Genomic DNA, 19263 nt, shown 5'->3' on the forward strand with positions numbered 1-19263 from the left:
TAAAAAATTTTTAAAAAAATCGTGTTATTTGATTTTTTTTCATAACATAGATAAAATCCACTTCTGCGATTAAGTGTTAAGAATTAGTGAATCAAATGTTTCATTTTCTTTGGGATCAGAAGTCTCCTTTTGAACCACAAATAAATAAATTTCACACTATCTTGAAAATATTAATATTAATCCTGAAACTAATTCATCACCTTTTAATTGGAATGATTCTAATGTTAATTATATATCATCATAATATACTTTATATGCATATTATTACATTACAAAAAAAAATAAAATAAAATAACCTTGATTTGTTATGTAGCTATGAGAAATTGGATTACAAATATTTACTCTTGTTCTCAAATATAGAAATTTTTTAATCTTAATTTCAGCAAAAGCGCTGAAATTTTGATGCAAAGAAAATAGGATTGTATACATTAATTCTATCCCCATGGCTTTAACTGGCCTTTAAGGCCCGCAACCTTCCAAGCATGCTTGGATTTCGTAACCGAAATACGAGGATAGAATGGTCACTCCTATGCCTCAAGGTATTCTTGGCTGTATCCCTGTGTGTTCACAGGGCCGGTTTGCCTGCTTGCGGGATGAAAAACACCAGATAAACTGGCGGAAAAAACCCTACTGCCTGCACCCAAGACCGGCTAACTTGGCTATGGCTGAGGAAGATCCTTCAGCGCCTCACGTCTCCGACGGGAATCGAACCTAGGACACTCCTTCCCCAGGCATATGGTTGCGAAGCGCAAAGCCACTAGGCTAACCGCGCGGACTATACATTAATTGATTTACACAATTAATTGAAATTTCAAATATAGCGCGGACTATACATTAATTGATTTACACAATTAATTGAAATTTCAAATATAGCTGCCATAAGCAAAAACCTATACTTTGATATAAACAAAGAATGCAATACATCTGTCTTCAAAACAGATCTTATTACTGATATTCTAAGAAGAGGGCCATGGAGAGAACTACTGAAATTACTGAGTTATCAAAGGTTGTGAAAGTATATAAAAAAATGTTAAGAAGATGGAATATCACAGACAAAGAAAACTTTTTCAATCTGAATTCCTGTTATAATTTTGTGTAACTGAACTCATACTCAAACTTACCCAAGAAAATATTGCAAGAAATGAGGTTTTGCAGTTGTAACTTATAAATCACCTGAAGCAAGACTTCCATCTTGATTCATTGGGAAATCATAAGAAACAGATACCCATCATTAAAAGTAATGTGATTGAATTGCTCAAACTACAAAAAAAGCACTATATTCAAAAGAGTCCTAATTTATACTGCTTTGCACAGAGTGCAGAGCTCAAGTGTGACCCCACTTCATATCTCACTCCACTCTCCATGCTGTGCGAGATGAAATAATAATAATAGTAATAATAACTTATTAATTATTATTATTATTATGCATACTTCTCCAGAGAGTCCAACAGTCCATTTAGAGAGGGCCATCTTAGTCACTCATACTTAAATACCTATTATCCCTTTTTTTTTAATGCATTTGCCTGAGATGCACTTATAACATCTAGAAATAGTAGTTTCTACACATACCTCACTTCCCTCGTGTGCAATTCTAAAGGTCAGTTATCATCTTGGCCTGCCTGTGATGACTAAACCAACTTAGCAATGGATTAATGATTAATATGATGCTCTGCATTGTGCCTTTTAACCATAATGCATTACCTTATATTTAGAAACATTAACCTGATACGCATTAACACTTGCCCTGTAGAATTAGTCAGCCTTCAACAGTTCTGTATCTGTTATGTCCCTTATCACTCACCCCAACTTAGCATTCTCACCAAACAATTTTATCCCCTCTGGCCATCCTTAGTATCAATAATATATAAGTTAAATAGCAGTAGTGTCCTAGTACAGATCCCTGTGATCATGGTCATCTTCATTCTCTTATACTCAGCACCTCAAGTAATCATTTTTATTACCTGTTAGTTAGTTACTCTACAATCCATGTGACAAGTTTATCACAAGCTTGCATGTGCAATCTTGTCAAACAACAAAATCCAGAAATATCATGGCATATCCATTTCCTTTATTTAACTTTGCTGTCATATTATTGTAGAACAAGAACAAATTGCTAATATGAAACCTACTTTTAACAGATATGTGCTCTCCACCACAGAGAAACCCATTGTTGTCTACCCATTTCTAGATGCAATTCTTAAGGAACTTCTCCAAAATCTTGTTGACCACACACACACACACACACCAGAGATATTGATTGGTCTATAATTCATTGCATCAGAAATATTCCACTGTTTAAAAAAATAGAGAGAGAGAGAGAGAGAATTGTGTGTGCAGTCGTTTTTTTTTTTTTTTTTTTTTTTCTAAAATGTAGGTGCCTGTACTATTCTTTGCTAGTAGGAAAAACTGAAAATCAAAAGGATATGAAAAGAAAACTAAAAATTATTTACTGATATTTTTACTTCATAGTGTGTTTTGAAATAAGAACGCCAAATTAAGTATATAGCACATGGTTTTAAAAAATAAATTTATTGCATAAGTATATAAAAAAAAAGTAAAGTGTATACAATAACTTTTAGTAAAAAAATTCATGATAAATATTAAAAAAATTATATAGCAAATATCTTAACAATAATCATAGTAATGAAAAATGTAAATGTAATTAAATAACTAAGCCTATTAGCAAACTAGGTAAACATGTAAAAAATTACTGAACATTACAAACTTCTAAATCTACTGCATCCTTATGTGACACATCACTGTTAATAAAGGAGCAGATATGCCATACCATGTATGTCCCCCCCCCCCCAAAAAAAAATAAATAAAAACTGTATGCATGTATGTATACCATATCATCATCAATTTCCCGACATATACCCTAATGAGGTGCACTGGCTACAATGAGTACTATGGCATTAAGTTTACATTACTACTAATCTCCAATCAACAGTTTTCCTTCAAATTAATCTATTACTTGTCATCACTCCAATATTGTTATATCTAACATTTTAGTCTTCTTTTGGTCTTTTTGGTCAGCTACTGGAACAAATCTGAAAACAAACCCCAACTCAACATCACCAGAGTTAAAGATCGGTACTATCAACGTAAGAAGCCTGAATGGCAAAGAAATGGAGTTACCCGAGAAATTAGATAAGTACCAGATCGACATAATAGGGGTGACTGAAACAAAAAAGACCAAAACTGGTGAGATTTTTCTGAGCAATAAATACAAAATGTTATATTCAGGCAATGACAATCAAGGAAAAGAAGGAGTAGCCATAGTATTCAACACAAAATATGAGGCTAATCTTCTTGAATGGCAGTCAGTCTCAAGTAGAGTAATGTGGGCAAATATGAGAATGAGGAACTGGACAATGAGACTTATTTGTGCCTATGGTCCCACAGAAGGTTCTACTAAGGAAGAAGTGGAGGAATTTTTTGACGCTTTAGAAAAAGCAACTGACACAATGAAAAAGGAAAAGTTGGTCCTTGTTGGGGATCTAAATAGCAGAGTAGGAAATGATTGCGAGATACAAAAATATTTTGGGAAAATTTGGAGAAAAGAGCAATGCTAATAATAATGGCAAATATCTGTTGGATTTCTGCTCAGGACATGGACTGGTTATTACTAACACCATGTTCCAACATAAAAATGTGCACAAATTCACATGGAGAGAAGAGGCTAGGAATAAGAAAAGTCTCATTGACTATGTTATTGTTGATAGTGATATTTTCAACCTGGTGCAGGACACCAGAGTGTACAGAGGATTTGAAATTGGAAGCGATCACTATTTAGTCTTGAGCAGGATAAAATTGAATTTCATATTGAAAAGAATAACATGTAAGAAAGTTTTAAAGCGAATAAAAGTTGAGCAGCTCTCAGATGTGAACTGTAGACTAAAATATAGAAAGATTATTGAAAAGAAAATGAAAGAGTTTGAGAACAAGAATCAAACCTTGGAGATTCAGTGGCAAACTGAAGAAAACATTGATTGATTCTGCCAGAGAGGCATGTGGTGAGGTTGTCTGCAAGGATAAAAAAATCAGAACTCCCTGGTGGACACAGGAAGTTAAAGAGGCAGTGAAGGAAAAGAAGAAAGCATATCAAAAATTCCTGGCAAATAAGTCAGCTTTTACTCTTACAGAATACAGAGACAAATGTAAAAAAGCTAAACAGTGTGTAAAACTAGCTAAACAAAAGTCATGGGAGGACTTTGGCAAGAATATAGAAAATAAATATCAAGGAGGAGGCAAAATATTCTGGAGGTTGTTGAAGAAGCTTAGGAATGGAGGAAAGAGTGCTGTAAAAGGAGTTAGAGATGATACAGGTGAAATGAAAACAGGAGAAAAAGATATCCTTGAAGTATGGAGTAATTACTTTGAAAAACTGCTAAATGAAACAAGCAGTGATGACAGCACAGTGATAAAAAACACTGACCAGGCATGCAGTCAAGAATACATATCCATACTTGAAGTAGTAAAAGCCATCAAAGGCTTGAAATGTGGAAAGGCAGCAGGAGTAGATGATATTCTACCAGAAATGCTGAAGTATGGTGGTATAAAAGTCTTACAGTGGCTGCACTGCATAGTTCAGAAAGCCTGGACTGAGGGACGAATTCCCGATGATTGGAGTAGAGCTCTCATAGTACCCATATATAAAAAGGGAAATAAAACTGAATGTAAGAATTACAAAGGTATTTCCCTACTGAGTGTTCCTGGCAAGATCTATGCAAGTATACTTGAGAAACGGTTGAGAAGAATTGTGGAAGAAAAGCTTGGTGAAGAACAAGCTGGATTCAGGCCAAATAGAGGCTGTCAAAATCAGATCTTCACTTTACGACAAATAGTTGAGAAAGCATGGGAATATAACAAAGATCTGTATTTAAGTTTTGTTGATTTGGAAAAGGCATATGACAAGGTGCCAAGAGAGAAGCTGTTCAATACGCTGCAGTTATATGGTGTCAATGGGGCATTATATCAAGCAATACTTAGTCTTTATTTGAGTTGTAGGTCAGCAGTTACAATTGAAGGAAGTACAGGAAGATGGTTTAATGTTAAATCTGGTGTGAGACAAAGATGTACATTATCCCCTCTGTTATTCATTATCTATATGGATCACATTATGAAGGAAAGTGGTATTAAACATGATATCAAAATTGGAGATGTTAATGTCAGCTCTTTGCTTTATGCAGATGATGTTATACTTCTAAATAAATCTGCTACAAGTCTGCAAGATTCTCTGACTAAATTGAATAGCTGTTGTAATAGATATGGTATGAAGGTCAGCAATAAAAAGACAAAGACAATGAAAATAGGCAGAATCATTGAAAATGTCAACTGTGTTGTGAATGGAGAACCTGTGGAACAAGTAAAACATTTCAGTTACTTAGGCACGATATTTAGTGAAGATGGTAAATTAAATATAGAAATAGACAACAGAATCAGCAAAGCTGGTATGGTGGGAAGTCAATTGAATAAATTCATGTGGAATAAGAAAGAAATTAGTCAGAACACTAAATTAGCTGTATACAAGATAGTGTTCAAACCAGTTTTAACTTATGGATCTGAGAGCTGGGTCAGAAGTAAAACACTTGACCAAAGACTAGAGACCACAGATATGAGAGTCCTGAGAAAGATTATAGGTGTGAACAGATGCCATCAATGGCAATATCATATTAAAAACGAGGATATTAGGAAAGAACTTGACATTGTCAGCATCCAGGAATGCGTTAGCAGAGCTAATCTCAGGTGGTATGGTCACTTAAACAGAATGGGCGATGAAAGATTAGCAAAACAAGTGTTCTCTGTCAGGTTGGCAGCAAAACGACCCAGAGGAAGACCAAGATATAGGTGGATTGATATGGTACAAAGTGCCTTAGACAATAGAAATATAAGATCTGATAATGTTGGAGTCTTGACAAGTAACAAACTGATTTGGAGGAAAATTGTAGATAGGAAGTTAGCAATGATGTAATTTTTTTCATGTAGTACTGTCATATCCTGTACACCCCTTGAGGGTACAATTGCAGCAATTTGATGATGATGATGATAATGATGATTTGGTCTTTTTCCTGCCATCTTGACACCAAACTTGTTTTGCTAACCTTTCCTCTTCCATTCTATTTAAGTGACCATACTACCTTCAGTAGCCTTGTTTACACATTCTTGAATGCAAACAGTGTCTTCATTTTTACGATTCTTAGAAAGTTTTTTACCTTGGGTATAATATATGTTAAAGATACCAAGTAAGTTTATACCAAGTATAAACCTGGTTTTTTACCCCATTTCCCAAGTAAGCAAACAGTTTGCAAGACCAAGCAAACAGACAAGTCAGTCAAGTTTGCGCCTGCAAGTGTTGCAAGTCTAGCTGACCCTGCACGTAGTGCAAGATCAAGGCAACTCATGGTAAAGGTAGAATAAGTTGGTAAAATATTTATAAGCTCTGTATTACATAAAACTTAGTATTTCTTAGCCTGGCTCCCACTGACAAGACCTCAATAAAGGTCGAAAACCGGTCTGGGTAGTGGCCTCTTGCCTTTAAAACATAACATCATACATCTTCTCTGGAGATGAGCTTTGCATTAAGGGTAAATATTAAGAATAGTGATCAGAGCTTATTCTACCTTTACCATGAGTTGCCTTGATCTTGCACTACGTGCAGGGTCAGCTAGACTTGCAACACTTGCAGGCGCAAACTTGACTGACTTGTCTGTTTGCTTACTTGGGAAATAGATTAAAAAAACCAGGTTTATGTTTAAAATAACTTGGTATCATTAACATTTATGATTCTTAATATGATTCTGCCATTGATGTCATCTATTCAGGTTCCTAAATTTTCTCAGAAATCTCATATCCATGGTCTCTAGTCTTTGATTATGTACTTTGTTTCTAATGCAACTCTGCGATCCAGAACTTAATTTTGGTTTAACCATTTTTGGTTTGAACTCTCTTGTATCTGCTAGTTTAGTGTTATTATTCCATATAAATTTATTGATTTGGCTCCCCACCATACTAGCTTTTCTTATTCTGTTGCCTATTTCCAAACTTAGTTTGGAAATAGCTGAAATATTTTACTTGTTCTATGGTTTCCATTAAAAAAACCGAAGTTTTCTATGTTCCTGCCTATTTTCATAGTTTGGGTCTTTTTATTGTAGATTTTTATGCCAAATTTATAACACATGTTATTCAGTTTAGTTAGAGAATCCTTGCACTGCATGTGTTTAGGAGTACAATATATCTGATTGTAACACCAGGTTAAGGAAGACACTCTGATTTTACATCAGACCATCTTCCTGTGTTTCCTTCAATTCTAACTGCTGACTTGCAACTTAATATAAACTACGTATTGCTCTGTATACTATTCTACTATATTCAATTTGAAATATGTGTTAGGAACAACTTAGTATAGACAGCAGAAATGGTGCATGTCTTAAACTAAGGGTTTGCAGTAGCCTATGCTCACAACAGCGAAAGTCACAAGCCACAAACTCTTAATTTGATATGCCTAAAATTGGTGACAACATCTCTGTTAAAAAGCATTGTATGTTGCATGTAAATATTTCACCAAGAGTGGTGAAATATGTGACAAAGTATGTCACATTTGTCGACCCACTCAAATTTAAGCAAATTTGACATTATTTTCCACTTTAATTTCAACAGTGACAGTTTGAAATCACTGCTTGAGTTAAATTACTGCTAATGTAATTATTTCTCATATTACTGTTGCTGTTGTTTTGTCTATCTGTAACATGTAAAATTGCAAGCACTAAGTTAATTTGTGCAACTTCAAGTGATTGCACTATCTAGACAGTACATACTTGAAACAAATATGCCTCTGCAACTTGCAGGTGTCAGTTTGCCCATGGAGCAGGCTAAAAGTAATTAATTAGTGTATTAAGTTGCAATGGGTTACAGTAATATTAAAGTGGAGAAATTACTAAATAAAGTAAGTGACAAGTATGGATTATCACATAATTTGTTTTTATAGTACATTCAAAAATTATTGACCAGTGTGCACAGTTTAGGAATATTGATCATACCCATATTACACATCTGTTAGTCTATATTTTATATAGTCATGTTATTAAACATGGAAGGATTGTCCTAGGTTCAATTCTCATCAGTGACGTGAGGAGCTAAAGGATCTTCTTCAGCCATAGCCACGTTAGCCATTCTTGGTTGTGGACAGCAGGGTTTTCTCCCCAGATTATCTGAAGTTTTTCATCCCACAAAACAGGCAAACCGGCCTTGAGAACTCAACAATACAGGACATAGGATACACCGAGGCATAGGGCTGACCACCTTATCGTATGAACGGTTTAGGTCTGATGATTAATAAACCTTCGACACCACAAGGTAAAAGGAGGGGAAAGAAAAATGAGATGAGATGTTATTAAAGGGGAAGCTGTAAAATATATGAAGAGTGATGGTTATAGTTTGCTGTCATTGAAGCAAAAGTGTTCTCAAATAAGAGATGTAAAAATGAAAAATTCTTTTGCAAGAGAGAAGACTCATATTATTCACAATTAAATAGAGGTTTCTTAAAAGTTAGGGCTCAAACTTACAAATCATGGATTCCCATTTTGACCTTTTCCTTCACCAGATCTTAGAAAAGTACACTCTTTGGAAAGAAGTCAGTGGACTCCTCCATGGGCAAGGTGTATTATGCCATGTAACGAGTCATGGCATAATGCTTCTAAGAGCTAAAACTTTGTGCGCATGTGTGTTTTAAGTAAAAGTGTAAACTGTGAATCCCAGTAATCCCTTATAATTGATTAAATTATGACATCCATGTTTATAAACACTTAGTAAAAAAAAAAGAAGTTATTTCATAATTAGCATAAAAATCTATAAATATTATAAAATTTGGATAGCAAAGTTATGTTGCTGCTCCCTTGCAATTAAGCAGTGCATATTCTTTTGAAATATAAATGGGATGTTTTTATTTATTTATTTTGTATGAAGTGCTGAAATTCATCTCTTGATTAATGCTATTTTTTTTTCTTACCAATTATTTTGCTTCAGTTATTTAAACATTTGTTGTTTCCTTTTTCATGATTGTTTAATTAAAAATAAATTTGATGATACTTTCTGCAGATGTGAAACAACTAAATTGGGAAGCCAAAAGAGATCGCTGGATACGGGGCAAGAACTGGAAAAAGAAAAGATTCAGAAATCAGAAACAGATGAATAAAAGCCAGAACTTCAAAAAGTCAAAGACAAAAATGAAGCTGAAAAAAAAATCTAAATGATTGTATATTGGCTGTACAGTAAATATGTAATAAAATATTTACATATTTTATAATTGGACTCTGGTCCCTCACTCTCTTTTATGTAACCTTACAAAGAATGTCTAATTCATAAGCGTTTATTGTAATTAGGGCTCCTTCTCAGTAAGTGAAAATGAATTTAGAATAAATATATATATTAAGCTCTGGTTATTTCAAAATCAGTGACTTTTACAAACTTGATGAATATCAATGAATATGTTTCCATGGACCAGCTTTATATCACCATCACAATGAGAGGCAGATGGCAAGGAAACTATAATTATTGATTATCTTGTTGACATAAGATTCAGTAAAGCCATTAGCAAAGAAGGGTTACTTGTGATTAATTTCTTCAAACAGCAGCATTTCAGTGGAGCATAGAAAGTGTGCTCGAATCGAAGTGCCAGAGTCTTAATGATATCAGATTTTTGACAATTATGATGTTGTGAACGAGAATGATTCTAAACTCTGGTATGTTTTCTTTCTACAAGCTGAGAAATGAAGGATACCATCATCTGGTTGGAAAAGTAACAGGTGATCAATCTGATTATTCTCTTCAAACTCAATAGTGAACTAGATACAATAGTGGAAAATGTTGATCTAATTGGAAAACTTGTAGATCTGTATGAATCATGCCAAACCAGGAAAGTATAATGTACATATTGTTGGAAGGTTTTTCACTTGGTTATACTATAAATCAAAGATTCCAAGAATTTATATACTTGGTTTAATCCTTTATCCAAGTGTAAGCAAAGTTTGTGCCTGAAGTATTTTCAGGACTGGGGCAACTCGTGGTAAAGGTGGTATTGACTTCACATCAAATATGATTTCTGCATTACTTCAACATTGGTATCACCTCTGGGCCTGGCTCTCACTGAAGAGACCTCAATAAAGGTCAAAACTGGTCTGGTAGTGACCCCTTCCCATAATGCATAGCATTATACATGTCCACAAGGAAATGTGCTTTGCATTATGGGATACTAAGGCAAGTGATGTGAAGTCATACCACGAATTGCCTCAGTCCTGAAAATACTTCAGGCTCAAACTTTGTTTGCTTACATTTGGATAAAGGATTAAACCAAGTATATTGTTGACAAAATTCGGTAAAACCATTAGCAAGGAAGGGTTACTTGTGATTCATTTCTGCAAACAGCAGCATTTCAGTGGAGCATAGAAAGTGTGCTCAAAGTGCCAGAGTCAGATGTGTACATGATATATCTCTGAATTATATCATGTACGTATCTGTATCATAAGGATGGTTTGGGAAAGACGTCGATTCAGTATCCGTTGCTTGAATTGTTCCATTAAATAGTTTGCTATTTCATGGAAGAAGACTATCCCTTAGTTTGTTGGTAAAGTTTTATTTTGGATTTGTGAAGTAGCCAGAGTGAATGACAAAATCAAATAGGCTGATAATATCTGCTGGAAATTGCTTATTAAGAAAGTGCTGCTATTTAATTCTACTAGTCGCGCTGAAGACAGGGACGTTTAAATCGCCAAAATCAGCCAAGTAATATTCAAATTTTCAGTTCACTCTATGAAAGTCATAGAGTGAACTGCTGTAACTAACAAACAATGGACATCGCTAACGGGAAGAAAGTCTAAAAGTCACCGAGACAGCAAAGGTCAAGCACAATGAGCTGTAACAAGGACATTAAACCATTAAGCGATGAAGGGGACGGGCCGCATTGTTCTGGATATGGCAAAAGACAACACTTCCAATGTTCAGGGATCTCAGAAAGCACGTATGAAAGCAAAAGGGGCCGCGAAACGGACCGAATGGGGATGTCTACAATGCCGTGAGAAAACGAAGAACAGATACCAAAGAAAAGCAACGACGCACATCAAGGTAAGCTGCTTCTTGATCCTAAAATTACAGTTAACTTTGACTCATTTAAACTCATGGTTAAAGATTTGCTAAATACACATGAAACAAATCAGCAAAAATTTGAGGATTATGAACGTTACATACAGTTCAATAACGAGACCTCTGAAGAAATGTTAGGAACCGTGCGATAAAGACAAAATTAACGGTGGCGATTGAAACAAAAGAAACACTCCAACGCGAAAATCAAGAACTGCGGAAAGAAGCAAACACACTCAAGTGTCAAATGGAGCACATGCTACAAAAAGAAAGATAAAAAGAACTTCAAATTGAGGGAATAACGAAAGAAAATACAGAAGATTTAAGCAACATAGTGCAACTGATCAGCAGCAAAATTGGAATTCAAATTGCAACCACAGATATCACCTCTATTAACAGAGGCCCACAAAAAAAAACAAAGAGAGACCGCCACCAATCATCGCTCGTTTTATCAGCAGAAGCCTGAGAGACTCCATTCTTGCAGCAAGCAAGACAACAAGGCCGACAACAACGATCCTAACTGACAAGAAACCCCCAACACCACTCTATATAATAAAACTGGACTCCATACTTCACTTCAAAAATCTTTTATATCAAGCAAGGAAGACAAAAACACAGAAAAAATCTACAAGTTCCTGTGGACTAAGGATTCACAGATATTATGAGAAAGAGTGAAAACACGCGAGTTTATATAATTACAAGAGAATCCGACATACACAGCTACCAATATAAAACACTAACTCTTCACATTTAACATTTAACTTCACATTTCTAACAAGATTAGAAATCAATTAAAAACTATATAATGGAGATCACAATCATAGGCGAACATATCCAATCAAACAATATAAACTTCAAGGTTTTTGATGACTCTCTAAAGAAATGGTCAGACAGCATTTCCACCAATACTAACTTCACCATCGTACACACAAACATAAAAAAAAAAATCAGTTAACGCCTATTTGTTCCCATATAGGGAGTAGGCGGGGACGTTTATCCTATCTAACTTTTGGAGATTGAGTGGGCAGTTCAATCTCCACAGGTAGCCAATCAGAGAGATAGCTGGCCCAAGACTATCATTGATTCATCAGTACGCAGTGAAGAAGGCGGCAAGCTAGTGTCGCCATCTCGTGATCACTAACCCTAACACAATTTTTTTTTTAATCTCTGAAAATAGTGTGGGTTCGACGGTCGATTTTCTTGAGTTTACGGGAGAAAAAACCCGCTAGCCCGTGCCAGAGATCGACTAACTCGGGAACCGGTCGAAAAAAGGCTTAGAAAAATTTCCTCTAGTCGGCTACTAGATTTGAACCACCAAATCCTTTCTTCGTGCGGTTAAGCGCCACTTGTACTGAGCTACACAGGCGAAGTATAAAAAAACACTGGCTACATTGATAACACTGTTCAACTACACCATGACAAACATAGATGCCCTAATACTGTCATTAATAATTACCAAATATACAACTTATGTAGACCAAACAAAAGAGGAGGTGGCATTTATCAAAGAAAAATACAATTTGACTGAAAAACAAACTCATTTCGATCATGCGGGAACACTAATTTTGGAAATCGCAAATAGCAACAAACGTAGTATCAAATACGCAATAAACATAGTATACAGATCCCCAGATAATAATCCACTCAGCTTTCTTCATGAGTTAGAAGCATGACTAAGTGGCATCGAACCCCGTACAACACATAGGCTCATCCTAATAGGACACATTAATATAAATACGCTTGACCACGCTTCTTCAACCACTAACACATATCTAGATATACTAAGTCAGTACAACATAAATCCTACCATTAACTCCCCAAAAAGAGAAGAAATACTCAATAACTCACTAACACAATCATTCATTGATCATATCAACATACGGGCTCCCATCCATACATATACATCATCAGTAATTAACGTAAAAATTACCGATCGCTACTTTGTCTCAACTTCGTTTTTATTACGTTTGCTACCTCCCACCCCCCTTCCCACCACCACAAAAGTCGACAAAACTCGATCATACTAAAGAGCATTGTCGATAACCAAGTAAAAAATACAGATTGGAATTCCCTACTTAAAATAAATGATCCTGTAACATCATACGAGACTTCTTAACTAAAGTTCACAGACATATACAAAAAAGCAACAAAACCTACACAAACGAGGCGAAAAACAGACAACAATCCATGGATAAATGACGACATACTAAACAGTATTACTGTAAAAGAAAATCTATAGAAAAAACTAAAAAAGTCACCCAGTAACACACATTTACAAACCTTATACAAAAACACAAGAAATCAACTAACAACAAAAATTCGTAGGGCAAAAAGATACTACTACTTCCAAAAATTCATGGAATATAACGACAACATTAAGAAAACATGGGCTACACTCAATGAAATAGTAACTCGAAAAAAGAAAACTTCAGCACAAGATTTTATTGTAAAAAGCTTCGGTCAGAACACAAACCAAGAGGAACTAGCAGACTCATTCAACCATGCCTTCACAAACGATACCACAACTCAAAAAAGACACACTACCAACGATCAATAAAAAAACTACCGACACAAAGTCAACAACAAACGATGTATTTTCCACCCGTAACAAAACAGGAACTGAAAGAAGCACTCTTACAACTATAACCAATGACCACTCCAGAAATAGACAAAATAAGACTCACAGACCTTATAACACACTTTAAACAAATAAATTCAATACTTTTGAAACTCGTGAACATAATATTCGACATTGGCATTATTCCGCAACAACTAAAAACTGCAACAATTACGCCAATTTACAAACATGGTAAAAGAATCGACACTCAGAACTACAGACCAATAGCTACCCTACCAGTCATTTCAAAAATTTCTAGAAAAAATAACACACGCCAGACTACAGAACTATTTACTGAAGTACAGCATCATCTCAAAAAACCAATGCGGCTTTCAGAAAACAAAAAGCACCATCACTTTATTAGAAGACATCACTGACGCAATAAACAAAGCTCTCGACAAAAACAAGTACGACATCTTATACTGCTTGACTTAACCAAACTTGAACATGACATACTACTCACCAAACTATACTCAATAGGTATAAGAGGAACACTGCATACATGGGTCAAGAACTACCTCTCAAACAGAACACAAGTAACAAAAATAGGTACATGTCACAGCTGGAGTATACAAAGGCGCCATATTATCACCCACCCTATTCAACATATACATTAACGATGTTCATAACATGGCCATAACAAGTCAAATATTTCAGTACGCAGGTGACACAGCACTACTACACAGAAATCAACACAGCTCTCTCCAAAGCACAACAAGACCTAAATGAAATCACAACATACTTCTACCAAAACGGAATTCTAATCAACGGCACCAAATCACAGATGTTGATAATACACAACCCCAAGAATCATGCGTCCCGCACCACTATCGATACACTGTCACACATACCGCTGCATTAAACAACAAACATACCTGCCAATGTCCCGAAATCAAACCTGTGACACATGCAAAATACTTTGGTTTCTACATAGATTGATTGCCACCTTAAATGGACAAAACATATAGAATACCTACATACCAAACTCCGGATCATCACACAAAACTCTTCCAAGTAAAAGACATTATTCCATCCAACATAAAAAACTCCTATATCACGGTATCTGCGAATCCCTACTCAGATACAATATAATACGATGGCTGTTTGGTGTGTCTATGCAAACACATCAAACAGCCACCTAACAAAATTAGAAACGCTACACAGGAAAATCGTGTCAACAGTGATCTGGACACCTTACACGCAACAACCAATATCCGACCAGCACATTGCGACACACACAGAAACCTGAGCATTAAAAACCTGAAACACTACATAACATTAATAAGGAATTACTTCAACATCACCTATCGAAACAACAGAGACACATAACGCATAACACGACCTACAACAACTCTCTACATCCCTACAACCTTCAACAACTCATACGGTTCTTTTGTGAGATCACATCAGATGCCCACGCATCTCAACAACCTGCCAAGAAATTTACACATAGACAACTACAGAACATTAAACCACGAACTCTGGAAAATATACCAACAAAGTTAATATACCATTAACACTAATATACACATCACAAACCACCGACATCCAATGCCTACATCCCATCCATAAACAGTAACAACGATATAAATAGTGAAGGCTAAATCCTATTCTCTTCATAAAAGCCAACCCAAACTTCGAAGTAGGTGGGATTAATCTCTCTCACTCGTCCACACGTACTCCTGATAATCAAAGACTGCAAATTATGTAACAAAACAGTCAGTACGGTGTTTAATAATAATGAAGATACAGTTTTTTTTTACAAAAAAAAATTATATGAATTTGTATTCAAAGAAAAAAATACTGAAAAGAAATAATGTGCCTTAAACTGCATACAGTATAATGTACAGAGCATCAAGTGTAATATTGATTAATTGTAAATATGTAAATACTTTGTACGATGAAAATAGAAAAATTGTTGTTTTATACATAATGTGTAAACATTAAAAAATGTGTGTAATAATCATATGTATGTATTTATCTGAGACATTATCATATTATTATTATTATTATTATTATTATCCATTATTCAAAAATTCCGTGTAATCTTCATTGTTAATATTAGAAGAACACGTGTTGTAAATAGAGATGCAAAAAAGTATTATTATCAAAATTTTAATTGAAATGCAATGTAGAAAAACAATCACATATGCAGCGCTTAGTGCTGAATTTTGTAAAAATTACAAGTTGAAATGTCACTAAAGATGATTATTGTAATTGTGTAAAAAATATTTCAGAAATCAATTAAATTTTTAAAATCTTTAAATTTTGTAATTTCTCTAATTTTATAATGTAATTATTATATGTATTCAAACAAAATAAAGTGTTAAAAATATTATTATGTCACCTCTCCAGGGAGTCCAAAGGACTCATTGAGGGAGGGAGGGCACTTACTCTACAACTCTCCGTGTAATCTTCATATCTCCACCGCTCAATCTATCAACTATAGCAACTACCATCATCTATACCAACGCCATCTACTGTCCATCGCCACACCACTAGTATTTCCACAGAATATTTCCATGGAAACAGGAGATTCTTCATTGCAGTAAAACACGTTCACTGGTGTTGTGCATGGCTGATAACATCTTTAATTATTATTATTGTTTGCAATTCCAATGCACAAACGTGCAAAGGAGTCATCAAAATCTGCTAAGTTTTGTGGACTCTCAGAAATAAAATCAATCAATAAATAAATAGTTGCTGATATTTTGACTTCGTTATGTGATGAGGTTTCTAGATTTTATTTCTGGAAATAACTCAGTTTGTTACGACAAATAAAGACCATAATGCTCGGTTTATTAAGAATAAATTTACTATATAAATAGGAAAATAGTAAATAAAATGCATGCGCTAATTTTTAATAAAATTTTATGTAGCGAATATTTAATAACAGACGCAGCGAAGATGCAAATCTCGTTATATAACTGAGATTTTTTGTCTATGTCCTAATTTAGAAAAAAAAATAATAATAATTTTGAATTTGTAAATGTACTTGGTCAGTATGTTAAGTGGTGCCGGTAACACCGTTAAAAAATCACTATTTAGATATAATGATAAACATTAATAGATTTTTATTTTTTGACTCTACTGTTCTGTTAACAGGGATTAATTGGACCTGCAGTTCTTCATCCTTTTGCTGGATTTCCAACGAATTTTCTGGAGCAAGGAAAATTATTGTTGCTCGTCCATTGTCAGACCAAGGTCGTGATCACCATAGGCTGCCGCTTTTAGGATTAATGGGTTCGGGTGGACAGCGACATTTGCAAAGAATTTTGTAGCCTTTTCGGGTAGCAAAGTTTGATCTCAGGGATGTGGGTTTCTTTGTGAGGCTGTGCGTTTCTTAGGAACCGTGGTGAGTTCAACGATATTCGTAAAGCATTGGTTTCGATTGTGTGCAGTTTGTTAACGTTTGAATTCGCTGTGTGACTCCACGGGGTGAGCCATACGTTAGAACTGTTCTGATCAGCACCTTGTATGGGAGCAGTTTAAATTTCGTGCTTCGCCAGCTAAGATGGTTTTGCAACGCGTACAGCTATCCCATTGCTCCATTTGTTTTTGATCGACTTAATCGACATGTGTCGTGAACGGAAGCCCTTCATCTGGTTGTAAACCTATTTGGCTGCTGGTTGCCATGGATTGGGGGTGCCAAACATGACCACTTAATTTTTTGAAGCAGAAATGGATCTCGTATATTAGAACAGAACCTGATGGTGATGAAAAGACAGCATGTACATAAAGGACAAGATTTTGCCACTCATGTACACTACGATTGTTAAGCGCTGTGAGTTGCGCTTTTAGCTATTGGTCCATTTAGCGGCTACTGTACAATATATATCTATCGGAAATCGGTTTGATCCTCTCAGGACTGCTGTACGCTAATTTATCTTATATATTTTTAGTGAATTTCAGATGTGCTTGTTCCCTATGGAGTTTTGGGGGACAGCCAACTGCGTTTATTTTCTCTCTATCTTTGTGCGAGATATTTTACAACAACCTGATCCTATTGTGGTAATGCAGTCTGGAAATGGTACGTGGTATATTCCTATATATTTTAATGGATTCAATTTATTTTTCAATAGCTGGAAAAGATCTTAGGCTAGTGTAAGAATATTGCTTTTAAACATGGCAGTGAAATCGAATCTTGTTATGTGAATTCAATCCACGAAACCACTTAAACCTGTAATACTTGAATATTAGCATAGTAGCAAGATAAACTATTCATCGTCTGAAATTCAAGTGCTGGAGATAAAATATGGAAAGTATTCAAGCCACTTCAGGCCTGCAATATGTAGTTCAGTGGACTCTCATTTAAAACATTTGCAAACATGGTTTTGCGAACTAACCCTTTAAGTAATCATTTCAATCGTTACTGAAAACTATCCCAACGAGGGAATCTGGATGTCTTAATAAACTTACAAGTGTAATTGAAGAATGAAGTTTGTTTTATAAACGGTTATTTTCTATGAAGAGTTCATGAAACAACTTCTTTGTTGTTCTATGAACAAATTACAATCTTCCCCTTAAGCACCACCATCTGCAACACGAAAGAATTGAAGTATATTTGGAGGGCAGATCTCTACACGATCCAGAAAATATGAATTCATTTGTAAGCAGGCAAATTTATTTCATTCTAGAGCTGCTAATGAAATAGATGTGGGCAAATAGGTGTGGGAAAAAGACCACATTTCTCCAAATAAAGTCCCCACTAAATACATTTTACATTCAATTCATTGTTAGGCACAGCCGAGGCAGTGAGTATGTCAGAATTCGAAGATGTAGCATTGAATGCCTGCTTTTTGCAGATAATCTAGTTCTGCTTAGCTCTTCCACAGATGACCTCCAGTGGACCCTGGATAGGTTTGTAGCTGTTTGTGCAGAAGCCGGAATGAAGATCAGTGTGGCCAAAACGGAAACAATTGTGGTCTCAAGACAACCATCCCAGTGCACTCTACATGTGAGTGGAGTCCCACTGAGGCAGGCGGAGAAGTTTAAATACCTTGGGTCCATATTCACGAGTGATGGAAAGTGAGATATAGAGCTAGATACTCGGATTGGTTCAGCAAGCGCAATATTGCGGGAGCTTGGCCGTTTGGATGGGGTAATGGTAATGACTGAAAGAATGCGGACACGAATTCAAGCGGCTGAAATGGAGTTCATTCGAGGGGGGTTGCGGGACTGACAAGACTCGACAGAGTCAGAAGCTCTGCAATTCGGAAACCCTCAATACTCAATCGTTGTTTCTCCAAGTTGAGAGATCACAGTTAAGTTGGTACTGACACCTAGTCAGAATGCCACAAGAGAGGCTCCCCCAGCAAGCTTTCTTTGCCAAGCCAGAGGATGAGAAGCCACGTAGAAGGCCAAGGACTCGCTGAATAGATTATATCCAAATCCTTGGGTAGACACGTTTGGGAATCCCACCAGAAAACCCGAGCTAGGTGGCGGAGGATCGTCATCATTGGAAGTTCCTCTTGCAGCTGCTGCCCCCACAACCCAATTAGGAAAGGCGGGCC

At 35.6% G+C, this 19263-nt stretch overlaps 1 protein-coding gene across 3 annotated transcripts in view; it reads left to right on the forward strand.

Moving 5' to 3' along the window:
• Noc1 (Nucleolar complex protein 1) overlaps positions 1-9304 on the forward strand; it is a 106255-nt gene extending 96951 nt beyond the window's left edge. For all 3 annotated transcript variants that reach the window (XM_090399033.1, XM_090399034.1, XM_090399035.1), the window contains exon 17: positions 9097-9304. In XM_090399033.1, the coding sequence (XP_090255159.1) occupies positions 9097-9251 (155 nt within the window). In that variant the 3' untranslated portion in view covers positions 9252-9304. The remainder of the gene's footprint in view (positions 1-9096) is intronic.
• Positions 9305-19263: the final 9959 nt, after the last annotated feature.

This window comes from Typopeltis vanoorti, chromosome 10 (assembly GCF_054136105.1).
Source record: "Typopeltis vanoorti isolate ZY-2024b chromosome 10, IOZ_Tvanoo_1.0, whole genome shotgun sequence".
Lineage (NCBI taxonomy): Eukaryota > Metazoa > Arthropoda > Arachnida > Uropygi > Thelyphonidae > Typopeltis > Typopeltis vanoorti.